We start from the raw sequence: 27,690 nt of genomic DNA, 5'->3' as shown, positions 1-27,690 counted from the left end.
TTTTCTTGTTTCTTCCAGAATTTGCTCTTTGATCCGAGTGGTTTTGAAATTTGGCAATAATATTCCTGAGTGTTTTCCACACAGGATTTCTTTGGGGTGGTGATTGGTGGATTTTTTCAATTTCTACTTTCTCCTCATGTTCTATCACTCCAGGACAATTTTCTTGGATTATTTCCTGCATTTTATGGAAAATGTCCTCTCCAAACTTACTAATGATCTCTGAAGTCAGACAGATGTTCAAAGCAGGATTTTGCTTTTGGATTTTTTGCTATTGCTCAGCTCAGCATGAATCAGGAGAGTTTAGGTTAAATTGAGGCTGGCACATGGCTTCCTTCAGAGACATTAAAATCACACTTTTTTTCAGGAAACTTTTCTGGATTACCCTCAATACTAGGGCCTTCCCTGGGCTGATGAGCTCCATTTTCTCCTGTCTATACTTGACTGCATGTTATTTCTCTCACTAGAATGGGAGCTTCTTGAGGACAGACTGTATTTTGCCTTTATCTTCCTAGTGCTCAGCACAGAGCCTGGCATGTAGTAGGTGCTTAATAAATGCTTAGCTGAAGTTAACAGAACAGAGAGAATACTGTCCATGGCAATAAGATTATGTGATGATCAACTGTGATGGACATGGCTCTTTTCAAAAAAGAGGTGATTCAAGGCAATTCCAATAGATTTGGAGATGGAGAGAGCCATCTGCAGCCAGAGAGAGAAATATAGGGATAGAATGTGGATCAATACATAGTTTTGTTTAATTTTGTTTTTTACCTTTGTTATTGTTGTTTGCTTGGTTTTTTTCCCCCTCTCATTTTTTCCCTTTTTGATCTGATTTTTCTTGTGCAGTATGATAAATGTGAAAATATTTATAGAAGAATTGCACATGTTTAGCCTGTGTTGAATTGCTTGCTGTCTAGGAGAGGTGGTGGTTGGGAGGAAGGGAGGAAAATATAGAACACAAAGTTTTGTGAACGTTGAAAACTATCTTTGTATGTATTTTGAAAAGTAAAAGGCTATTATAAAAACAAATAAGTGCTTAGACTACTGACTGAACGGTACAGAATATTAACTATATGTCAAACACTATGCTAGCTGGTGGGGTAGGACAATAGAAAGAACACAGGTCTAGAGTCAGGAAGGCCTGAATTCAAATCCAGCCTCAGATACTTTCTAGCTGGGTGACCCTGGGCAAGTCACTTAACCCTGTTTGCCTCAGTTTCTTCATCTGTAAAAGGAGCTGGAGAAGGAAATGGCCGACCATACCAGCATCTTTGCCAAAAATAATTCCATTGAGGTCACATTTTAGACATGATTAAAATGACAAATAACAATACAGAACAAAAAGCAAGGCCCTTTGTCTCAAGGAGCTGAGGATATAGGAGCAAATATTTATAAAAAACTTGGAGGCTTACATAGATTATGTATTCTTAACTGATCCTTATCATAACCTTATGAGGTAAGTGTGATTATAATCCCTATTTTACATATGAATACACTGAAGCACAGTCATGGTAACACAGCTAAGTGTCAAGAGTTAGGATTCGAACTCAGGACTTTACAACTCCTTCCCCTTTCCCCCAAAATATACTAAATCATACTACAGTTAATTAAAAAAAAAAAAAAAAGGAAGCCAAAGTCTTAAGAGTTCAGAAGCAAAACAGCCTGGATTTTCCACGCCCAAACACATTTCTCACATACAATGAAAACAACACGCTCCTTAAGCCACAGTCAACATTCATTTTCTCACCAGAATAGAAATAATTCCTTTGTGTTTCTCTTCCACCAAGTCGCATATAATCTTGTTATTGAAGTATTGGATCGGCTCCCACTGAAAAGACAAGGCAGAGAGAGTCTCATTTCCAAGAGCTGTGCTTTCCATGAACCAAAGATGCATCCCAAACATCATTGCTTTGAACAACTCAGTTCAGTGGCCAATGAGATCTGTGGCGGTGAGAGCCAAAATGGGACTAATTTCCATCTTGTGTGTTAAATTAAAGACTCGTACGGGTTTCAGACTTTTCCCAAGTCTTGTATGTTCAATCAAAGGTTTGTATGAGTTTCAGACTTGTCCCAAGTAGCCCAGAAGAAAACAGGTGCAGAAAAAAACTTTGGCTCTCAATAGAAAGTCATCCTGAAGAGGATGTTCTCAGGGAGCCTTTTTAACCATCCGGTGGAAAAGGGAAAAAAGGAAAGAGAATCGATGTACCTCGATGCCTTCCAGCTCATATTCTATTTGCTCTGCTTTCAGGGTCATCTCTATTAGCAGCTGCTGAAGTTTCTCATTGCAGTAATTTATACAGAACTGCTCAAAACTTAAAACAAAGAGGATTTAAATAAACCGCAAGGAAGACCACATTTTTCATGCATTGTCATCTCTGCTACTCAACGCCATGGGCCTTCTATTGTGATAAAGCATCGTTATCATACTTATAACTAGCATTTGTATATCATGTTTAAGGTTTGCAAAGCACTTCACATCTATTATCTCAGTTTATCCTCACAACAACCCTGTAAGGTAGATGTTATTATTATCTCCATTTTGCATTTGAGGAAACTGAGGTAGACTGAGGTGAAAGGACTTGCTCAGGGTCACATAGCTAGTAAATATCTGAGGAAAGATCTGACATCAGGTGCAATACTTTATTCACTGTGCTCTCTAGCTCTTCTTTTGATAAAGAACAAATATCCCTGTTCTAGTTTATTTTTTTTAAATACAAAGAAGGAGATATATTTTGGCCCTATTTGCTCATATTCTTACATTGAACCTCTATAAATTAAATTAAAAACTAGGGGTTGTTGAGTTAAAGTAATTAAAAATAAGGTTGTTAGTTGGGATGTTAGGAAGAATAGGAAAAATCATTCTGATGGGGGGGCCTTGACCTTGATTTCACACTTGAAGAACTTGAACCCATTTAGAACATAATGACCCTTACCCGTTCTTATCAAAGACTTCAAATCCATAGATATCAAGCAATCCAATTACAGTTTTTCGGGTGAAGTCCTATTCAAAAAGAACACACACAGTGCTTACTAATGAAGATGTCTGATATATATACATATATATCATATGTATATATATGTGTGTATATATATATATATATATTAGCATTGTTTTTGTTTGTTTGTTTGTTTGTTTTTTTGGTAATTGGGGCTAGGTGACTTGCCTAGGATCCCATAGCTAGTGTCTGGAGCCAGATCTGAATTTAGGTCTTCCTAACTTCAGTTAGTGCTCTATTTAATACACCACCTAATTGCCCCCTTATTTATTCTTTAAGAGAAAGATTCTTTATTTGGGATCTTCAGAATCCCATGGATGAATTTGAGGATTTGAGGATTTGGATGGGAAAATTTTTCCAGTTTCCATTGTCATCTTATGTATTTAAAAATGAGAAAGGATTTAAAGATTTCACCAGAAAACCAAAGGATTTCATGACACCAAAAAAGACCATTATGTTTTCAACTATTAAAAGAATTATAATACCCTTCCTATATGTTGTTCTCCATTGAAATAAGTCATCCAACTCACCTTGTTGGCTAGGGACTCATTGATCTTGTTGACAAGCCAAGTGAAGGTCCGCCCATAAATAGCTTTAGCCATCGCATCTCTGGAATAGACCGACAGATCTATATTCAATGGGCATAACACCTGAAAAACAATTAGATGGTGCCCAATAATGGTAGAAAGAAAGAAAACTCCAATGAATCAAAATTCCCAAACATGTCTCCATTAATGTGTGCGTGTGACCTGAACTGAGGACAGAGGGATGGTGCTACCCAGACCTTCCCCACCAATGTTGAAGCAGGGGAAAGGGATGGAGAAACTTGGAATGGTTCCCTTTTGGAATTGGGTTTATACCTCTTCTGATTTGGCTTCAATTTTTCTATATGTCAGAGCTTCCTGAAGAGCTGATAAGTGAATACCTAATAGCTGGAAAGAAGAAAAATTAAAATGAGAATGAATACCTCCATCTTATTCTAGGGCTAGCTCTTTGACCATCAGCTTCACCAAATGATTAACAATCCAAAGGATTGACGGTATTTACTATGCTAAGAATTTTTTGGTTGCAGATGCCATCCCTCAACTAGAGGGCATCGGGCACTGTTGGTGTTTCATATTTGTTTGCTAAAGGAAAAATAATTTTAAAAAGGCATCAAACTCTATTAAAAACCCAAGCAAACCATTATATCCAAAGTGATGATGTAATCAAAGTTATAAAGTAAAATTTCTAAGCCCTAGGCAATGGTAGCCACCTTTTTGTATATGAAAAGGGAATAGGAAAAAATATTAATGAAAAAAGAAGGTAAGTTGGTGACCAAGATTAAAAGAGAAAGGAGAGGGCTACATGGGAACCCCCAGCATCATTATTTTCATCATAGTTCCCATTAAAGAATATTTTAAGATTTGCAGAGATGTTCACAAATGTTCTCTCACTTGCATGAACTGATGCTAAGTGAAGTGAGTAGAACCAAGAGAACACTGTACACAGCAACAAGGTTATATGATGACCAGCTCTGATGGACCAGCCAAAGAGAAGACTATGGAGACTCAGTGTGAATCATAACATAATATTTTCATCTTTGTTGTTGTTGTTTGCCTGATTTTTTGTTCCCTTTCTCATTTTTTCCTTTTTAACCTGATTCTTTTTGTGCAGCATGATAATTGTGGAAATGCATATAGAAGAACTGCACACATTTATCACATATTGAATTACTTGCTGTTTTGTGGAGGGAACATGGGGAAAGGAAGGAGAAAAATTTGGAACACCAAAAACAAAGGTTTTACAAAGGTGAATGTTGAAAACTATCTTGGCATATATTTTGAAAATTAAAAGATATTATTACAAAAAGAAAAAAATACAAATGTTATCTCATTTGATCCTCATGACAACCCTGTAAGGGAGGGCCATTGTTATCAGCTCCATTTTACAGATAGGGAAACTGAAGCAGACAGTGGTGAAGTGATTTGACTAAGGTCACCTAGCTAACGTATCTGAGGCTGCATTTTAACTCATGTCTTTCAGATTCTATCCACCGTACCTCTTGTGGATTTACAAAACTTAGAAGAAAGTCTCCAGAATGTTGGACAGAACTTCAGAGTAAACTAATGGGGGGGGGGTCATGAACATTAGTAACAAAGAATGAGAAATATAGATGGATTGAGATCTGTACCTTTGGAAAAAGAACCTATACTGATGAGACTACAATGGATGTCATACAGTAGGTGCTATATTAATGCTTATTTCCTTCCCCTCCCTCTACCCTACTATTAAAGTAAGCCAAGGTCCTAAGTAATGGTGCTTTGCTGATTTTTCTATACAAATGTAATATGAAAATTTTAATAAAGGAATTTTTTTCTAATTCATATTTGTATAACAATCATTTGTCATGACAAAGAGTTACATAGCTTTGTGTTATATAGTCTTTATATATAGGATTATATATATATTATACACACACACACACACACACACACAAAACATGACTTTGTATTATATAGACTTTAAAATTATATCTCTATTCTTTATACTTAGAGATAAAATCAAATTAACTTTAAGTTCTTTTGAATTATTAGATCTTTTGAGCAGGATTTGAACCCAGGGATTTAAGGCTGGTTTGGCTACCTTGACTAGAATTCATATAAGAAAACTCTTGGAGGCATTAATAGCCTCTCAGAATGAATTCCCAACTTCCTACCTTAATGCAGTTATAGATATAAAAGTGATATACATAGTCTTAGAGAGTTGCTGTCAACATTGAGAGATTAAACAACTAGCTCAGATTTATACCATCAGTGTTCCATTGGTTGGACTTGAATACACATTGTACTGATTATTGTTTTTTTTTTAAATGAATATTGAAACCATTTGAAGATAGCAGTCTCAACTTATAAATGCTTTTTAAACTATTTATATTAGTTAGCCAAGTATTTTACAAATATCATCTTCTCCTCACAAATATGTCCTGTAAAATAAGTGCTGTTATTTTATACACACACACACACACACACACACACACACACACACACACACACACACGTATATTTTTTTCCCAAGGCAATTGGGATTAATTGACTTGCCCAGGATCACTCAGCCAGTAAGAGTTAACTGTCTGAGGCCGGATTTATGAACTTTTAATAAATGAGAAAACTGCAGCTGAGTGAGATTTTCAAGCCCCTCATCACTCAGTACTGGAGAATGGATTTGAACTCAGGTTTTTCTGGCCCCAGATACCGCGTTCTATCTATCACATCATCCAATGGCCTCGCTGAATGGCTTGGCCATCATTCTGCCCCAGTTTGGGGGCATTTCTCATCTGAGAAGAATGAGGTCAGAGAGCCCCTCCTGGAGGCCGAGGATGGTTACCTTTGCTATCCATCGGATCTGACTGTTGTCAGGAATAGTGACGCATCCATCCCCGTCTTCGACAAAGTGAACATTTCCCAGGTGTAAGACACTGGCCACAATGCCAAAGAGATTCTGCAACCACGAAGGGGGAGAGGGAACATGTCTCTGATTAAGTGATTGGAGGAGGCACAGAGCCTAGCTGAATAAATGAGACCCTTAGGTAGAATCCAGGCGTGTCTACCTCAGTTGTAGCCCTTAAATTATGATGAAAAATGGCATCCACCTCAAGAAGGAGAACAGTGAACTCTGGGTACAGACTGAAGCATTCCTTCTTTTCATTTTATTTTTCTGCTTCTGTTCCCCTCACAAACTCCCCCTCTGGCTAATATATAATTATGTTTTGCATGACTTCATATATAATTGATATCCTATTGATTACTTTCTCAATGGGTGAGGGAGGAACTAAAAGGAGAGAATTTGGAACTCAAAAATGCTTAAAATATCCATAATAAATAAATGAGTTCATAAATAGATAAATGAATGAACGAATTGATTAACTATAACATGAAAGTGGGGGGAGAGTAACCTTAATTGCTGAAAAATGCTTCTGTCATGTTCTCCAAAATCTTAATTCTTAGTTAATTGATATTAATTATTATTATTTCTTAATATCAATATTTTACTTATCACTTATTATTATTATTTATATTATATAATTATTATCACATTATTACATGTATAATATAACATGTAATATTATTAATATAATATCAATAATTTCTTAATATCACATCATAATAGTAAAGCATAATCCAAAATAATATCTCTAAAATAAGAGAAACTGATTGGAAGGGGGAATTTAGTGCAGAATGCCTGATATTCAGAATTCAGAAGGAGCTGATTTACATTGATAAGAGAAATATGAACTTTTCAATGGAAAAATGATCAAAGAACATAAAAGGGAACACAATTTTTAAGGAGGGAAATACAAATTGTTAATGATTAGATAAATAAATGCAATGGCAGCCCACATGGACATGAGATTGGCCAAATAGCCCCTCCCCTTCAACAAAATTGGTGATAAAACTCAGTCTTGGCAGGAAAATGGACATTGTTAGTGGATGACAATGGAGAAAAAAAAGTCATAAAGATGGATCACTCTGGCACTTCTAGCTCTTATTGCCACAGCTACCATCCCATCATTGGGACTACATCCTGCAGATATCCTGGCAGGTCCCTGGCAGAAGGGGACCCATGTCGCCAGAACTAAGTACTCTGGCTTTATTTGAAAATAGCAAAAAAGAAACAAATGGATGAACCCAGTGACAAAATCTAGCAATTGGAGTATGGATGAATAAATGACGGTAGAGTCACATAATAGAATCCCATTAAAATGTGAGTAATAAAAGGAAATACAGAAGGTCAAATGATTTCAAATGAAGCCAACAGAATCAGAGGAACAATAGACACAAATGTTCTACAAACATATGTGTGTATGCAAATGTTTGTTATTATATTAAGTACTTAATATGTGATTTTTGATTCATTCAAATATTTTCTCTCTCCACATCTATATCTATACTTATATACATACATACTATATAGATAGCTCTAAATATATATCTAATTATAGATTTATATCTATAAATATACATAGACATATCTATGTGGCTATATATATGATATAGATTAGATAGATGTGTCTATTATACATCTATATATGTTAGATATGATATAGGTACATTTATTTATATGGTGTATGTGAAATATATAATAGATTGCACCCATATATACAGACATGATGCAGATAAACAAATAAATATAAGTATATATAAGTGTATATAGATATAGGTATATATGTGTAGATATAGGTATATATATAGGTATTTGTACTGTGTATAGGTATTGTGATTGTTATGGTTGTTGGCTTTTGTTCTCAAAGGAGACCAAAATGACATCACTGTGTTAGAATCGAGTTCCCGTGTGTCTAACCGTGGTGGATCAGACCAGTACGAGCTCGGAGTGCTCTGCCACAGACAGACACGAATGGTCCCTGGGAATAGTTGGGGTGGATTCCCTAATTCTGAGCATCTCGTGTTTGTTCTGAGTTAAGTATTCATGGAGAGCAGCCCCTTCTCTGATGAGGGCCCACTGTGCTGGGTGATCCTGGGCCAGTGTCTCCCGTGTCATATAATCAGTTTTAAAGTTCTTCAGAGACCTTGAGGCTGTCCTTGTATCACTTTTTTTCTGACCACCTTGTGAGCGCTTGCCATGTGTGAGTTCTCCATAAAATAATCTTTTTGGCAAGCGTACGGTTGACATTTGAACAACGTGGCTTACCCAGTGGACTTGTGCTCTCCGCAGCAGAGTTGGAGTTCTTGGCAGTTTAGTTCAAGACAGAACCTTACTTATCCTGCCTGAGACAATTTAAATGGAAGTCATCCCTTTCCCCAGCATGGTGCTGGTAGAGTCCAGGTTTCTCACAAAAATGAGTTCTGCCTCTGTAAACCTTCACTTGGGAGTCAGTCTCCTCTCCTCTCCCACGCTTCTCTTCAGAGCCTCCCAAACACTGAGCAAGCTCTGGCAATAATCTCATTTTCGAGATTCTTCCACATTAAGTGAACTTATCCACAGCATCCCAAGCTTCTCCATTTGCCGTAACCGATGGCTCCACAGATGGATGGTCGGTGCTGGCTGATGGAGCGCCTGGGATTTCTTGCTGTTGTTGGGCCAAGATGAGCCCAAGCAGCCAAGAATCGAGCCACACTTTGTTGCATCTCGGCTTCAGAGGCTGCACTGAGGGCACGATCATCTGCAGACAAAAACCTGGGCCCAGCTTTCCTCCACTTTAGTTCTGGTTTGCAGATATCAAGTTTCAGAGCAGTTCATCCTCCTTGAAGGCGTTTGACAAGATTGAAAACATCACACCAAAAAGCACGGGGGCAAGTTCAGCCTTGTTCATTCCATTGGCGACTGGAAAAGCTTTTATGATGCACTAAAGGCTATTTATGGGCCAAAGACTTATGGTCCATCTCAACTACTCAGTGCTAATGGAGCCACATTGATTAGTGACAAGGAAATGATCCTAGAAATGGGCTGAACACTTCTATAGTCATCATATAGGACATCATCAATCAATACTAAAGCCACTGATCATTTACCTCAGGTTGAAATCAATCCCTCCCTGGTGGAAGCTGCAACTGAAAAAGAGATTTTGAACACCATTAGGCTTCTGAATTTCACGTGGCAAAACACCCGGTGCTGATTCTGCTCCAGCTGAGATTTACACGTGGGGCCTTCATGGCTCTGGAGGTTATCTCCCAGGAGTTCAAGGACGCTTCCTTTGTCCATCTCCATAAAAGAAAAGAGAATAGATTGTTCTGCATCAATCATAGAAGGGTCTCTCTCCTAGTCATTGTTGGCAAGAGTCTTGCCAGAGTTCTTCTTAATAGGCTGGTCCTACACCTGGAAGAAGGTCGTCTACCTGAGAGCCAGCATGGCTGCAGAAAGGGCTGAGGAGCCATCGATGCACTCCATGTTTTGTGGTGTTTGCAGCCTTACAACTCTAGGAGAATGCCGGGAGCAGAACAGAGGACTATATATAACATGTGTAGCTCTGACCAAGGCCTTTGATACTATCAGTCTCAAGAGCTTATGGAAAATCATGAAAAAAATCAGTTGCCCAGAGAAGCTCATGAGCATCATATATTAATTTTATGACAGCATCCTTGTCCGGGTCCTGGACAATGGGTGATGCTCTTCCCCAGTCACCAATGGAGTGGAAGAAAGCTGTGTGTTTGTTCCCAGGAGTTTTAGCAGGGAAAGTGTGGGGGAGGAGAGGCGCTAGACTGACCATCAAACTGAATGTCAACAGAGCTATTGGCTGACCTTATTGTTGGATTCCTAGGAAATCTGGACAATCTACCAATACCAGGCAAGAAAATTGGATCGCCTCCGTTTGAATTGTCTTAGGAAAATTCTGAAGATCACCTGGCGGGATAAAATTAGACACCAAGGTCCTTTCTTGAACGAAGCTACCCAGCATTCCAATTCTACTGCCGAGGGCACAACTCCATTGGGCTTCCTCAGGTTCTGGACAATGGACAATGCTCTCGCATATATGTATATGTGCATGTGTGTATGTATATATGTACATATATGTGTGTATGTATACATATACATATATATAAATGAAAAAATAGAAGAAATTTATATTCCTCATTTGAAAGGGGAAACAAAGGAAATGACATTTTGATGGGTGAGTAGGAATTAGTTTGACTCTGTTTTGTTAAAATGGAGCTTTCCCTCTCTCCCTTCTTTGCAGAAGTGGAAGACTCTGAGTCTGGAAACTGTATATACAGTCAGAATAAGTGGATGTCGTGGTTAGGTTTTTTCTTTTTTCCTTTCTTCCTTATTTTGTTAGAAGAGTCAGCTCCATTAGAATGAAAGCAATGATTGTCTTTTGTAACAAGGGGTGAGTAACTCTTACTCGGAGGATGTTCAAAATCAAGCCACCTCACTGCTTTCTGTTTTTATACCCCTGACCCTTCATATAACGATTGGCATTGAAAAAAATCATTCATTCATTCATTCCTGTAAATGGTTCAAATCTGGGGAGTTTTAATTGGAGATTCACCCCATTTTAGTTTAAGTGTGATTTATAGCTTGTTGTAAATGATGCCTTTAAAACAATAACAAAAAGTTTAAGTATGCATTTAAGAGAAAGGAAAGAAAATCCCACAGGAAAAAGTAGAGACAAGAGTGAATTAAGCCGGTTTATAGTATCTATTCTGGTTTTAAAGAATAGTTGTATGTATAGGATTGCTTGCCATCTGGAGGAGGGGGTGGAGGGAGGGAGGGGGAAATCATTATACAAGTGAGTGCAAGGGATAATGTTGTAAAAAATTACTCTGGTATGGATTCTGTCAATAAAAAGTTATAATTATTTTTTTAAAAAGGAACTAAAAAAAAAGAATAGTTGTTTGACTAAATCTAGAAAAGTAAAATGAAGCACGAAAGTAGAAAGAGAAAATATAGAAAACAAGCATCCCACTGTAGAATAAATTTCACAAAGTCTGGAGATGTCACTGAATCCTCATTTATGTGGAATTTAAATTTTAATATTAATTTAGTCATCTGGGTCAGTATACCTTTTCACCATGAGCAAATTCCTCCCGTCCACAATGCATTACCCCAGTACTTTGGAAGAAAAGGAAGTAACCAAGATACTGTGCTCCTCATTATCATACTCAACCATAACAGCAAGTTGGCAGTCAAGTCCTCGCGGTCCATACCTCCAAGTCAGTTTCATTAAAATCAATGATGGAGAAAGCTTTGACCACAGTTTCCCAGTCATTCTTGTCATCAACAGAAGTCACTTTGGCACACCGACCCTATTGAGAAGAGACAGAGAGCATTTTTAAATGCTTATTTTAATGTCTCTTGGGCACGCAAGGACATTAATTATGAACAAATGCTTTAGGTCAGGAGTTCTGAATTTTTCCCTGTGTTCTGGTCTCCTTTGGTGGGCCTCTTCTCAGAATCATGTTTTTAAATGCCTAATTATAAAATAAACTAATTATATTAAAATGCTGTTATCAAAATATTTTTTAAAAAAAAGTCTACGGAAACTGAGTTAAGAACTCCCACTTTAGGGTTCATATTACATTATTTTGCCTATATCCAATTTATACTTATCTGTGAATATGTTGTATTTTATCTCACCTCACATAAGTCTGAGGAGGGCAGACTGCCTTACTTTTGTATCTATATTCCCAGTTTGTAGTACAGAGTCTGGCGCATAATAATTATTGAGTGGGTGATTGCCACCATCATTCTCTTTGTACTAGAATACAAAAGTTAGGGTATTACTTTCCTGAACAGACAAAATAGATTTCTTTGATAAAAAGTCAATTGTTAAATATCAGTTATTTATAATAGTTATAATAATAACCATTCTCCATCTTTTTCCTAGTATTTACAATGACTGTAAATGTCATGAGGAAATTTCTATTCTGAGTCAACTTAAAATAGCTAATACTGACATTTCATTGTCTCACAATAAATTGTCATCACATATTAATCAAATCAATCATTGTATACATGTGTCTGTCCCAAACCCTAGAACTTGGGCTCTGAAACCACAATGTTCAAATTTAAGAAAGAATATTAAAATTATCTTGGGAATAATGCAGGATTCTGAGTTCTCTGCTGGCCAGGTGGAAGGAGACTTCTAATTAAGAAGTTGGTTTAACATTATCCTCTAGATAGATAAAGGAAGATTCCTATTAAATTTGTCAGCAGGCTTTAAAATAGGCAAATGCCTACTTAATGTATTTCTGTAAGCGTGTCTTACTAATGAATGTCATAACTTCAAAAAGGAAGACATTCTATAACATTTTTAAATTTTTGTCTATATTAAATATGCTCCTTATGTTGTTATCCATAAATGGACATAAAATTTCCTGACATTTTCTTTAAATTTGTCATTTTTAATCATATCCAACTCTTCATGATTTCATTGGAGTTTTTTTGGCAGAGATAGCAGAATGTTTTGCCATTTCTCACTCCAGTTCATTTGATAGATGAGGAAACTGAGGCAAACAGGATAAAGTCACATGCTCATGGTCACACAGCCAGTAAGTGTCTGAGACTATATTTGAACTCAAGAAGGTGAATCTTCCTGACTCTCAGCCTGGTACTCTATCCACTATGGTACCACCTAGCTTCCCTTCTTTAAGCTTATATTTGGATTTTTGTGCCCTGGATAACTATCCATGTCCCAGCCACACATTCTCCATCCTGGATTCTCTTTTTTCTTTCTGTTTTCCTTTAGGTGATACACATCTGCTCCCATGGGCTCATTTGTCATCTCCTACTGATAATTCCCAGATCTATTTATCCTGTTCTACTAAATTTCTCTCCTGAACGCCAGTCTGGCATTATCAACCTAGATGTTCCATAAATATCTCAACTCAACATGTTCAAGGATCCAAGTCTGCCTTCAAAAAGCTTATATTCCATTGGGGAGAAATAGCAGATAAATGTGTAAAAATATAAACAGAATAAATACAAAGTGATTTGATCAGGGGTGTGATCGCTGGTAGCCAGGGAAATCAGGAAAGTTCTTTTTTAGGAAATGGCTCTCGAGATGTACTTTGAAGCAAACTAGAAAGAGGTGAGACTATTCCAAGAATGGTGGATAGACTGAATAAAGTTTTGGAGGGGAGAGATGGAGCACTACGTTTGGTATACAATAAGCAGTTTGGATGCAGGACAGAGGACATTAAAGAAAGTGATATGAACTGAACCTGGAAGTCAGATTGTGAAGTTTTAAATACCAGTGAAAAAGGCTAATACCCATTGGGATCCTAACTCCTTTTTAGGGTTGGCCTAATGGTATAATCCCACCTCATGGCATCTTTCTTCTTGTTATAGTTAAATACCAGATGAAGAAGTCTGTACTTTATAACAGAAGCAATAGGGAGCCACTGAAGCATCTTGAGTAAGGGAATGACCTAGTCAGACCTGAAGTTTAAGAATATCAATTAGGAAGCTGTATGGAAAATAGCTGGGAGAAGAAAGAAACTGCAAACGGTCTTCTAGAAATACTTGTATAGATATGATGAGTCCCACCCTCCAGAAAAACAGTAAACACTAGATGCTGTGTTTTTCCAACCTGATTTAGATAAAAATATGCCTGGGGGGTCCGCACAAGTCCCAAGTAGGATAATAGGTCATCTTCACCTCCTTCCAGCAGCTGGTAGAAGATATGAAAATTCCGTTCTCCATGGTTTTGAAAAACGACTCGAGATTTTTCTATCAAGTAACTGATAATATGACCGCCTACTGGAATTCCCTAGGAAAATTCAAAGCCAAAGCTTAGACCACTTAGGATAGAATCTAATATCCTCTTTCACACATGAAGTTTTCCCTATTCCTGATGGACCTGTATGAACTGATGAAAAGGGAAGCAAATAGAAATGGGAAGATGTATATATTGTAAAGGGAGACAATTCTTTTTTTTTTAATTTTCATTTTCCCCAGTTAGATGTAAAATAACATTTTTTTGTAATATATGTACATTCATTTTTGACATATTTTCATATGAATTATATTGGGAAAGAAAAATCAGAACAAAAGAAAAACACACACACACAAAAAAAAAAAAACAAAAAAAAAAAAAAACAAAAGAAAAAAGTGAACATAGTATGTGTTGATTTATTTACATTTGGCCTCCATAGTTCTCTCTCTGAATGTGGATGGTGTTTCTATCTAAAATTTATTGGGATTAACTTGGATCACTGTACTACTGAGAAGAACCAAGTCATTCATAGTTGATCACTGCACATTCTTGCTGTTGCTGTGTACAATATATTCCTGGTTCTGCTTGTTTTACTCAGCATCAGTTCATGTAAATCTTTCCAGGCCTTTCTAAAATCAGCTTGTTCATCATCTTTTATAGAACAATAATGTTCCATCATTTTCATATACCATAACTTATTCAGCCATTCCCCAACTGATTAGTATCTACTCATTTTCCAATTCTTTGCCACCACAAAAACAGTTGCTACAAATATTTTTTTGTACATTTGGCTCCTTTTCCCTCTTTTATCATTTCTTTGGGATACAGATCCAGTAGAGATACTGTTGGATCAAAGGGTATGCACAATTTTATAGCCCTTTGGGCATAGTTTCAAATTGTTCTCCAGAATATTTGGATAATTTCACAACTCCACCAATAATATATTAGTGCCCCAGTTTTCTCACATCCACTTCAACATTTATCATTATCTTTTCCTGTCATCTCAGTGAACCTGATAGGTGTGAGATGATATCACACAGTTATTCTAGAGGTTCAGAGTTTGCATTCTCTAGTTAATAATGATTTAGAACATTTTTTTTTCATTTAGGGAGACAATACCAAAAGACTTAAGGACTCTCATCAATGCCATGACCACACCAAAATTTGGATAATGATGCCCTTTACTTTTTGGCAAAGACACAATGGGCTAGAGATAAAGAATGAGACATGATTTTTCCAATATGGCCAAAGAATGATCCGTTTTCTTGATCATACTTATTTATTATAATGAAGGTGTTTATTTTGTTTATTTGTATGAGGAGGGAGAAGTTGAGAAGATGAGAATAATAGAGATGCCTTTCCAAAAGAAAAAGAAAAAAAAACAATGTTTCATTATATAAATGAAATACACAAATGAGAACTGAAGTTCAAAGGAAATGCAACAAGGGCAAATTATTATATAATTTTAAAAGAGTAAAAGATATGATTGAGATTCAAAACTTCATATGTAATTTTCCTTCTCTTTTTTTTGTATATAGAAATGATCATGTTTGCTTATTTCCATCAAGTTCATAATAAAAAAAGAAAAATAAATAATATAAATATAAAATATGCAAATATATTTGATATAATTATGTAGTTTTATGTTAATTTATAGTAATAATAATATAAATAAATACAAATAAGTAATAAAATAATTTTTAAAAAGGAAAAAATGACTACACATCATAAAGCAAATCATCTTAGTATTATAACAAAGATTCTTGAGGAATGACTAAATTTAGGAGTGGAGAAGGAAATGGCAAACCACTTTAGTAACTTGGTCAAGAAAATTCCAAATGGGTCACAAAGAGTAAGATGAAACTGAACAATAACAACAAAATTTGGGCAGTGGGATGATTGATCAGGAACTCCCTGATCAATTGATATTCCTCCTTCCCAATCCATTTGATGAGATGACAAAATAACAAGGAAAGAGAGCTGACAATGATGTATTAATTAATGTCTTAAAAGATAATCAAATTAGTTCAAGTTGATGGAATTAGTGGGTAGCTAGCCCCGGTTGATCAAAGATGGGAGTCATGTCCCATGTGACCCTTTAAAAAGCAAGATTCGCTCTTTATGAAGTCATTCAAAGCAAGACCTGAGGAGCTTGTGAGACAAGACAGTTGGCTCTGGCTAATAGCTGAACAGGCTCAGGGTTCCCAGCAGAGATACTGTACCCAATGGGGAGCAACATGAGGATATTATGAAAGAAGGAGGGACATTGGAGCCTTGCTGTGTTGGAAGAATGAGTTGCTTAGATACATGTTCCCTATATATGTGTTATTGAGTTATTCAGTCATCTCTTTGTGATCCCATGGACCATATTTGTATATGGAGTTTTTTTAGTGTTTAAGACGCCAACTCAGGAAATGCTTTTCCTTTGACCTAATTTTGTCCTCTTCTTGTCTGTTAAACGTGAATGTACCAATGGGGGCTCAAAAGCAATAATTCTTGGAGTAGGAACCTTGGGTAGTTATCTGCTAAGAGACTGAATCTACAAATGTCCCAGAAATGATGCTTTTTTTTTTTTTTGATGAAACATTAATCCTCCTTACACCCTATGGGATGTTAGATGTCTGTAGACAAAGTTCAAGAATTTAAAAAACATTTCAAAATGTTATTGGCTAAATAATATGTCAGATGTAAAAGAAGAAAAATACAATTGACACTTTCCCTTCCATAATTATGTAGCACATCAAGGATTACAAAGTACTTTCCCTACATTATTTGTTTGTTTGTTTGTTTATTTGTTTATTTATTTTTGCTGAGGCAGTTGGGATTAAGTGATTTGCCCAGGGTCACACAGCTAGGAAGCATTAAGTGTCTGAGACCAGATTTGAACTCAGGTCCTCCTAATTTCAGTGCTGGTGCTCTATCCACTGTGCCACCTAGCTGCTCCTCCATACTTTATTTTATTTGAACCTTAGGGCATCCCTGAGAGAATGACAGTGACAGTATTATTGCTACTACTTTACAGCTGGAAGGCAATGCTCTGTGGAGACATGTAATGATTTACCTGTGATCATACAACTTTTAAGCATTAAAAGTAGGATCCTAAAGCCAAGCCCAACAATATTTTCTATACACTCGACACTCTTATAGTATGGTACAAAGACTCTCAAGGGTTCTCTAGACCCTTTCAGGAAATCTGCAAGGTCAAAATTATTTTTTAATACTATTGAGATTAGTTGCCTATTAAAATATTCCTCCCTTTTCAACAATATACTAGTGTAAGAGTAGATTTCCTTCAGATATTTCAACAAAACAACATACTGTAACTGATAGGTTGTAGAAACTAATAGGACAATTCAGCTGTCTTAAGCCCAACATTAAAGAGATTTCTAAAAATACGTAAAACATTATTCTTACTAGATTATCTTGTTTTAAGAAAACAGTTAATTTTCATTAAAATATGATATATGATCATGTAAAAGATGTTTGTTTATGAACTAATATTTTAAATAAATTATTTTAAAATTTTATTTTAAATTAAAATTTTAATTTTAATCATTTAAAGTTTCATTTATTTTCATTTTATTTAAATTTTAAATAATCTAAAAAGTGATTGATAAATATATTAAAATTTTGTCAGTTTTAATTTTTAATATGGTAAATATTAATAGTTATAACACACATAAATGAAAGCTTTTTGTTGTCTTCAATCATTTTAGGAGTAGAAATGATTCTTGAGACTCTAAAGTTTGGCTCTAGTTGGTATTTGCCATTGAATGCCTATTCCACCAATCTGGATTTACCTTAAAATCAAATTGGATATCCATGTACTTTCCAAATCTGCTGGAATTATCATTTCGGAGAGTTTTTGCGTTTCCAAAAGCCTAAGGACAAAAGATCAGGGAAATAAAATCAATAATTATTTTATTGCTTTTGGCATCCCTAACTTTTAAGAGATCTGGTTTAAAATCCTGAAGAGTCTGGAGCCATATGTCTTCTCTCTCACTAGAAGCTGAAAGCTAGAAAACCAAGTTCTCTCTTCTCCCCATGTTCAATATACTAAAGAATCAATCTCCACCAAAGATGAGACTCCAATGCAAATGGACTTTGAGTCACCTCCAAGGACTCTCACTACTATAGGGATTATGTGAAGGGAGGACCGGAATGAGTATGAAGGTTCCCAAAGCACATGAAACCCTTGATACTAAAAATAGTATATTTGGGATTAAACTGAAGCAACAGAAAGTCTCTTCCTCCACAATCTAATGACATGACAAGCTAAAGATTCTAAACAGTTGGTTAAGTCATAGCACTATATTGTTCCCCACACTTAGTACAGTGCCTGGAAGATAGTAGGTGCTTAATAATTGCTCTTTGACTTGACATGTCTTGGGTAGGGATGATTTCTACTCCTTTGGAAAAGTCTTCCATCAGAGAAAACCTACTAAGAAAATTATTTCCACATAGGAATAAAGTATTTGGAATAAGGAATATGCTATTTCCCATTGTACAAACTAGAAATATGTTATTTTCATTATACAAACTGGGGATATTTTTCATCGTACAGAATGGGTCTTAAAAAAATCATCAAACTATTGGTCTGTATCTAATTGTTCCTTAGTAGTTTTTTCAGTTGTGTCCTACTGTGACTTCATTTGGAGTTTTCTTTGCAAGTATACTATAATGGTTTGCCATTTCCCTCCCCAGTTCATTTTACAGATGAGGAAACTGAGGCAGACAGGATCATAAAGCTAGCAAGTGATGGAGGCCAGATTTGAACTCAGGGCTTCCTGACTCCAAGGTCTCCACTCTATCCACTATACCACTTAACTGCTGTATCTAGATATAACTTTTATTTCTTGTCCCCTTGTGATCTCTGAACTAGAATCAGCCCCTGGAACTGGAAAATCTGACATCACCAAAAAGATTTCTCCATCACTGTACATTGAGCAGAATTTGAAATATTGCCTACCTCCAGGACTGGATTCGAAAGCAATAATCGATCACGGGCTATCTGTAGTGATTCCGTCATTGGGCAGGTCACCGCCAAGTACTGGAGAATTTTCTTGGATGCCTCTGTTTTACCGGCACCGCTCTCCCCAGAGATCAGGATAAAGTGGTTATTGAGTTCTGAGCACATCATGCGGTAAGCGTTATCCGCTATAGCATAACTGTGAGGAGTAATTAGTTATTGATGATATGATTAATAATTACTCTGATTATTCTCGATTAAGCAAAGTTAGGATGAGTCAATCTTGAATGGTAGTAATAACGTTATTTTTAAAATGTACCATGTTATGAAAACTCATTTTATACAACACAAATCAAGGCAATTCAGAAGTTTCACTCTATATTCAGCAAATGGATATAAGATGACAAAAGCATGGGAAAACAGGTCCTTTATAATAAGTTATAGCTGATGTGACCTCTTCCTACCTAGGAAGCCATTATGGTTGATTTGGAATCCTCCCTGACTATCATGATCATGATCTTGATTTATCCTTCCCATACAAACATATCATTCTGGCTTATGTACCTAGATAACCCAAGAATTATCAAAATGCCGCTATTAGCATATTATCCTCAGAGACTCATCGTGAGTTGGAAACAGTCTTGGAAGTTATTTAAACCAACTTCTATCTCAAGCATTATTCAACAGAATCTACTACAAAACTCCTGAAAACTCTGCTTGCAGACATCCATTGGAAAATTCACTATCTCCTTAGATCATTCCATTTGGGGACCAAGCAAATTATTAGAAAGGCTCCTGAGTCAAAAAGTAAACAACAAACTTGAAAAAAATTAGTTTTGTTTTTTTATAAAAATAAACAATATGACAGAAGACAAAGGTTTTCAATTATTCCAAAAACATCTTCCACAGGATGAGGGCAACCACGGAAGAATGAGAAAAATCCAATAAACAGACAAAAAATTCTATAAGAAGTTATGTTACTTACACATGTGGTGGTAGTTCAAAGAAATTCACCCCTTGATAAAGCTCCATCTGTTTCATTGTGTAGATGCCCAGCTCCTGGTAAGGATTCACCGACACAAGGAGGGTCCCAATGTAGGTCTGGAGGGACAAACTAATTAAGTGAGTTCACTGACACAGGAAATTACTCCTTCCAAATATCCGCTCACAGGCTGCCATTCCAGCTGCTTAATAGCAGCAGAAATCAGCCATCTAAAGTAAACACTCAGGAGCCAACCATAAATATCATCCATCACGCCATATTGGAAAGCTTTCTTTTAATGTCTATGGGCTGTGAGATGATGCTAAAGGTTGGCTAGTTTTTTTTTTTTTTTAAGTCAGTACATTGCTTGATATTATAGGTATCCTTGCCATGTCCCTTCCCCTTATCTTTACAGACTCCTCATATAATCGAGTTGGAAAGAACCTCTGGAATAGTCTAAATCAGCCTCTACCTGGAGCATCATCCAACAAGAATCTTCTGCAAAGTAGAGAAATGAAGCTATTTAAAGCAGAGCAGTCAAAATGACATTGCAGGTGGTTCTGAGGCTCTTGCACTGTACAAAATTTTGGAGTTTTTGGATTGTGAACTTCTTTTCATAAGACAAAGAGAGTGGGACACAAGGAATTACTTACACAACCTAATTCTATCCGAGACACATCCTGCATTTAAGAATCTTCTGCCTTTCCTCCTTTAGTGGTCAATATTTCTAGGCAGTTAGGTAGCACAGTGGATAGAGAAACTGGACTTCTTGGAGTCAGAAAACCTGAGTTCAAATTCCACCTCCTAGCTAGCTTACTAGTTGTGTGATCCTAGGCAAGACACTTTATCTCTATCTCCCTCAGTTTCCTCAACTGTAAAATGAGAGAATCATAGCACCTATCTTCCAGAATTATGGTAAGGATCAAATGAGACTATATTTGTAAATTCCAGACCTTAAAGTTCTATACAAATGTGAGCTGATGTTATTATTAACTGTATTAACCATAATTCCATTAAGGTGTACAACTTGATTCTATCTGCAGGATAAAAATGAATCATGGAATTGAAGAAAAATCATGGTTTGAACTAAAATCATAAATTACTTCTGATGAACAGAAATGGGATCTTAAATAATTTCTAAAATAATTTTCAAAATAATTCAGAAAAATAATTTTCAAAACTTAACAGAGAGAATAATAGTACCTATCTTCTAGAGTTTTAGTAAGGATCAAAGGAGATTATATTTATAAATTACAGATCTTAAAGTCCTATACAAATGTGAATTGATATGATTATTAATCATATTAACTATAATTCCATTAAAATATACAACTTGATCATATCTGCAGGATAAAAATGAATCACAGAAATGAAGAAAAATCATAAATTGCTTCTGATTAGCAGAAATGTGAACTCAAATAATTTCTAAAATAATTTAGAAAAATAATTTTCAAAACTTATCTGAGAAAATAGTACCTATCTTCCAGAGCTGTTGTAAGGATCAAATGAGATTATGTTTGTAAATTACAGACCTTAAAATTTTATATAAACATGAATTGATATTATTATTAATCATACTAATAATAATCTATTAAAATGTACAGTTTGATCATATCTGCCACATAAAAATGCATCATGGAATTGAAGAAAATCATAGTTTGAACTAAAATCATAAATTATTTCTCATTAGCAGAAACCTGATCTCAAATAATGTCTAAAATAGTTTTCAAAATGTTTTCCCAAAATAATTCTGAAAAATAAATTTCAAAACCTATCTGACTAAATCTGAAATAATATTAAGCTTAGTCAAGATGACATCTCACTTGTGCTTCCTTTTGCCTTTTTCTCAATTTTTTCTGTTCTCAGAGCCACATATCCTACCTGTATAACTAATGGAAAGCCAATTTTAAAAACTTTCATAATAGATTAGGTTTTCTAATGCTATATTTCGTCACTCTAGAGCTCAGTCCTAAGTCCCCTTAATTCTAATGCTTTCCCCTTTTGATATCCCTGATATATCCTGGTCATAGCTTATTTGCACATGGTTGTTTGCTTATTGTCTCCCCTATTAATCTGGGAGATCCTTGGGATCAGGACTACCTTTTGTATTTCTTTGTATTCTCAGAATTTAGCATAGAGCCTGGTACACAGTAGGCACTTAATAAATGTTAACTCACTGACAAATATACAGTATGCAATTCACTTGATAGTAAATGTTGTGATCAAAACATTGGTTAGTCTACAAACATTTATTAAGCACTTACTATCTACCAGGCACATGCTGGAAAGTTAGCTTGTGTGGTGGATAAAAGGTAGTCTCAAGTTAGAAAGGTCTACTCCACCTCAGACACTTACTGTGTGACCCTGGACAAGTCATTTAACCTTGTTTGCCTCAGTTTTCTCTTCTGTAAAATGAGCTGGAGAAAGAAATGGAAACCACTCCAGGATCTCTGCCAAGAAAAACCCTAATAAGGTCACAAAAGTTGGACACGATTGAGCAACCACAACAACACATACCAAGAACTGTGCTAAATGTCAAATATTTAAAACTTCCTTCAAGTGACTTACTTCACACAAGTCAAAGAAAGCTCAGTTTTGTTGTAGTTCAGTTGTATCAGTCGTGGCTGACTCTTTGTGATCCCATTTGAGGTTTTCTTGGCAAAGATACTAGACTGATTTGTCGTTTCTTTCTCCAGCTCATATTACAGATGATGAAACTGAGGCAAACTGAGTAAAGAACCCAGGATTACACAGCTAGGAAGTGTCTGAAGCCAGATTTCAAGGAAATAATTTATCTGCCCCTTGAAGTTCACCACAGCTTTCCTGAAGAACTCAAGAATTAAAAACTCTGCCAAGTTCAATAATAAGTGATTATTATTTGCATGTAAGTCAAGAGCTCCCACACTGGGATACTCTCCCACTGCAATGGGTGACAACCCCCTGGACATTTTAAAAATGCTCAAAGATTCTCTGTTCCCAGAGTTTGATGGGGAGTCAAATGGCAACCTCAAGCACCTCTTCAAATCCCATTTTGCTTTCTCACTAACCTATTAGCACCATATTAGCCATAAGGGCTGGTTTCTCCAGGAGAGCCATGGAATAAAGAAAAGAAAAAGGAATAGCAGAGAAATAGGGCAATTTACATAGATGAGGTTCTCTCTGTAACGCTTGCGGAGATTATCCATGAAAGCGGATTCGCTGGTGTAAGAATCCAACAGCACAAAGTCTTGAACCCCGACTTTGTCACGCGCGGTTAACGCTCCTTCCATGTGCAGCTTAATGTGCTTCCGTCTCACCTCTTCTTTCTAAAAGAAGAAACATTTTCAGAAGGTTATTTGGTGATCTATATTTAGCACTCCCAGCTGAATGGCAGAAAACAATTTTGTGAGAGAGAAATAATTCATTTGGACCTCTACTCTATTTTAATCAGTTTTAAGCAATTTTATAGAATCACATCAAAGTTCTGCATCTAAGGCCCTAGAGCTGCAAGCCTACAGATTTTAAGGTTACTTGTTAAATTATAGGAAACTAACTAGAGGCCCTCCACCCTTGTTTTTCCTTGTCATGGTGATCAAGTCCAGCTCGGTGAAGATGACTCAACAACTTGGAAAGCCCCTCAAATATTTTTGGACCTCTGCCAGAATCACTTGTCCAATAGAAGTAGATGACCATCCTATGACTACTCAGGTCACTGACTGTGATAGCTTGTACCATTTCCTTCTGCCCAAATTAAGGAGAAGTCTGTCCTTCTTGTGTGGAGATACTCCTTACTTCACCCAAGCTGTGATCCTGCTGACATATTATTTTGCTTATTTGAGCTTATGCGTCATAAATGCAAATTGAGAGAATTATTCTGTATTTGGTATAGCTGTTCCTGAATGTCTGGACATCTAGCCCTAGAAAAATAAGGTTCTAAAAAGAAAAGACATCTCATATTGTGAATAACATCATCAGAGGCAATCATGGACCCTTTAATAAAGTGCCATTGGCTCAGAGTTCTGCCTCAGTCTATTTTATTGTAGGTAGGATCATTTTAATCCCAATAAAAGTATGGGAGATAGTTCCTGCCCTCTGGAAGCTTACCATCTGGTTGAAGAATAAGATGCATAGAAAGTTAAACAAGAAAATAAGATATTACTATATATATATATAAAATGTAACAATTGCAATTACAATTGCAAGGTTTTTGCAAGGGTGAATGTTTAAAAAAACTATCTTTGCATATATTTTGAAAATAAAAAGCAATTTTTTTAATTTAAAAAAGAAAAAATGATATTACAAATCATGGCTCCTTAACCAGAGATCCCTGAACTTTTAAAATAAAATTTTGATAATTATGTCAATCTTGCTTGCCATTTGGGGGAGGGGGTGGAGAGAGGGAGGGGGAAAATCGGAACAGAAGTGAGTGCAAGGGATAATGCTGTAAAAAATCACCCTGGCATGGGTTCTGTCAATAAAAAGTTAAAAAAAAAAAGAAAAAAGATAATTATGTCAATCGTATTGGTTTCCTATGTAATCCTATATTTTTGGTTCTATGCATTTAATAACACGATTCAGAGAAGAGGCCCCTCCCACAGGTTTTCCCAGTCTACAAAATCTATGACAGCAAAAAAAGGTGAAGCTCCACGCTGGAGGCAGTTTCCCAGAAATAGTCCTTGGAATTTCATCACCATTGTGATGAAAAATACCTCCCATTATGTTAACAGAAAGTAGTCGAATGAAAATATGGCCAGCAAAAAATAAATCTGCAAACCTTGGAATTGCCACATTATGAGGTATTTGTTTAGTCATTTTTCAGTTGTATTTGAACCCAAATGGGGTTTTCTTGGCAAAAATACTGGAGTGGTTTGTATTTTCTTTTCCATTTTACAGATTTTTTCTCATTTTACAGATGAGGAAACTGAGGCAAACAGTGAAGGAAATTGCCTAGGATCACACAGCTAGTGTCTAAAGCTGGATTTGAACTCTAGTCTTCCTGATTCCAGAGCCAGTGCTTTATTCACTAGGATACCTAGCTGCCCTCTGGGTTGGTAGGACTTCATAAAATTATTCCATTCTTGTACTGCTAGTGGACTTATCAAAAATTCAAGGTCAATGACTCACGCTTGGGGAAGTCTGAGTCAGCAGCGTCCCACAAAGAGGCACTGGGGGAGACTTTAACGTGAAAAGCAGCTTTATATAGAAATGGACAGAAGGTTAATGCTCCCTGGTTAGTTCTTAAACTGGAGGTTGTCACCCTTCTGCATCTGCAAAGCTGAATGTCGGGGCTGTGAAAAATTTGGCAAAGGGAAAAATTTCTGAATATTCTACATTTTCCAGTATTAAATATCCAACCAAGATTTAATTCTTTACGTAAAAATAATCAAGCAATCTATCTCATTAGACTGCAAATTGGCTTTTGTCTTTAATAAATGGTAAAATATGTAATCTAAAGAAGTTTTTTAATTTATAATTTGAAATTTTATTTTAAAAATAAATTTCTTTATGATTTATTATCAGTAAATGTTTTATTTGTATGCCTATGTTATATACCTATATACCAGAGTGGTGGAAAAATTTCTTGGTTGAAAATGAGTGGTGAGCTACATCCAGAGAAAGAACACACTGGGAAATGAGTATGGATCACAACATAACATTTTTACTCTTCCTGTTACTGTTTGCTTGCATTTTTGTTTTTTCTTCTCAGGTAATTTTTGCCCTTTTTCTAAATCCAATCTCTCTTGTACAGCAAGATAATTTTATAAATACGTATACATATATTGTATTTAATATATACTTTCACATAGTTAACATGTATGGGTCTAACTGCCATCTAGGAGAAGGGGGTAGGGGAAAGGAGGGGAAAAATTGGAACAGAAGATTTTGCAAGGGTCAGTGCTGAAAAATTACCCATGCATATGTTTTGTATATAAAAAGCTATGATAAAAATAAATAAGTTAAAAAAGAAAAAAGAAAATGAGTGGTGAGTGGAAAAAATTTAAGAAGCGCTGATGTACACAATGTAGAGGTGAAAGCTAAGAATGTAATGATTCATCCAAGACCATACAAAGAAAGGAGAGGGGAAGAGGAAGAAAAAGGCTAAGATTCCCTGAGCAACAAGAACATTCACATTTCTTTAAAAGCCAACTCGGTTGTGCAATACCAACGGTTACTGGGTTTTCTGTTACCAAAAAAAACCATTAAAACTCCTTTGCCTAGATCCCATGCTCTCCAAGCAACATCCAGGTTAGGAATTTTTGAGTATCATGATATCAGGAATGGGATGCAGGAAAGTGGACACAAGGATTCAGAATCTCTCCCTCTAAACCCTCCCCTGTTCCAAACTTGCTCATTTCTTTGGATTGCACCAGCATCCTTCCAGTCTTCCAGGCTCTGAAATTGGGCACCATATTAGACTCCTCATTCTCCATCACCCATATGGCCAATCAGCTGCCCAATCCTGCTGAATTATCTTCACAACAGCTTTTGCATCTGACGCTTCTCCATTCGTGGTCTCAAATCCTCATCTCCTCTCACCTAGATTATTGTAACATTCTCAAAGATGGCCATTTTAGTCACTTTGTTTAATTCTAAATTACTTTCCAGAATAATTGTTCCAATTTATAGCTCCACCAACAAAGGTGCGTGAGGTGAAACCTTGGAATTGTTTTGATTTGCATTTCTCTTACTATTAGTGATTTGGAACAATCATCTTTTCCGACTCCAGTCCATCCTGCTGACAAAGTAATCAGATCAGACCATGTGACCGTGAATTAATCAATTTCCTATTGCTTTTAAAATAAAATATAAACTCTTTTGTTAATATTGCTTCCACCATCTGGTCTCAATCTATCTTTCGGGTTCATTGGATATTATTCCTCTGAGAGTTCCCTCCAGCACGGGATCTGGAGAAGACCTGTTCAAATCTGGCTTCAGACAATTACTAGCTTATGTGACCCTGGATAAATTACTTACATCCATTTGCCCTCATTTCCACATTTGTAAAATAAAGCTAATGATAGCCCCAATCTCCCAGGGCTGTTATGACTATCAAATGAGATAGGTAAAGTATATAAAGTGCTTTGCAAACTTTATAAGGTAGCATTATTTTTTATTTTAATATTTTATTTATTATTTTTATATGAAATCAAAATATTTAAATATTTTATTTATTATTTTTATATAAAAGCATTATATAATCAGAAACTATCATTGTTATCATGGCATTCCGTATGTTTATTGTGCTTTTACTCTCAATATTCCATATTCCCAGAATGTGATCAGTTTCTGTCCCTGTCTCCCTTCAAAATAAACCATCTTCTGCATGAAGACAAAAGGCTTTCCTGATCATTCCAACAGGGCTCTTTCTCTCAAACTACTTTGTATTTAAATACTTTGATGTATCTGTATTTTTCAATTTATATTTTGCTGGACATATTTGTTCATGAACTTATTCTTTGCTCCATTAGAACATAAACATCTCGAAGCAGTAATTGTTTGATTTTTTTTGTATTTTTATTCCCAGTATCTGGCAAAAATGTTTGTAAATACTTAATAAATCCTTGCTGAAATTTATTCTACTCCTCACAGTGGATAGAGCACCAACCCTAAAGTC

The 27,690-nt window shown here is 35.9% G+C and overlaps 1 protein-coding gene across 1 annotated transcript in view; it reads right to left on the bottom strand.

Annotated features, from left to right (window-relative positions):
- The window catches only part of MYO1H (myosin IH), a 51,972-nt gene extending 28,577 nt beyond the window's left edge, over positions 1-23,395 (bottom strand). The window contains exons 1-12 of the mRNA XM_051972995.1: positions 23,240-23,395; positions 20,100-20,215; positions 19,115-19,313; positions 17,946-18,026; positions 14,020-14,199; positions 11,636-11,734; positions 6,360-6,473; positions 3,854-3,925; positions 3,524-3,643; positions 2,931-2,998; positions 2,204-2,309; positions 1,745-1,825 (exon numbers count right to left, since the gene is read on the bottom strand). Coding sequence (XP_051828955.1) covers positions 1,745-1,825; positions 2,204-2,309; positions 2,931-2,998; positions 3,524-3,643; positions 3,854-3,925; positions 6,360-6,473; positions 11,636-11,734; positions 14,020-14,199; positions 17,946-18,026; positions 19,115-19,313; positions 20,100-20,215; positions 23,240-23,365 — 1,362 coding nt within the window. The 5' untranslated portion in view covers positions 23,366-23,395. The remainder of the gene's footprint in view (positions 1-1,744; positions 1,826-2,203; positions 2,310-2,930; positions 2,999-3,523; positions 3,644-3,853; positions 3,926-6,359; positions 6,474-11,635; positions 11,735-14,019; positions 14,200-17,945; positions 18,027-19,114; positions 19,314-20,099; positions 20,216-23,239) is intronic.
- Between the last annotated feature and the right edge of the window lie 4,295 nt (positions 23,396-27,690).

This window comes from Antechinus flavipes, chromosome 1 (assembly GCF_016432865.1).
Source record: "Antechinus flavipes isolate AdamAnt ecotype Samford, QLD, Australia chromosome 1, AdamAnt_v2, whole genome shotgun sequence".
Lineage (NCBI taxonomy): Eukaryota > Metazoa > Chordata > Mammalia > Dasyuromorphia > Dasyuridae > Antechinus > Antechinus flavipes.
This window is presented reverse-complemented; position numbering and strand designations above follow the sequence as displayed.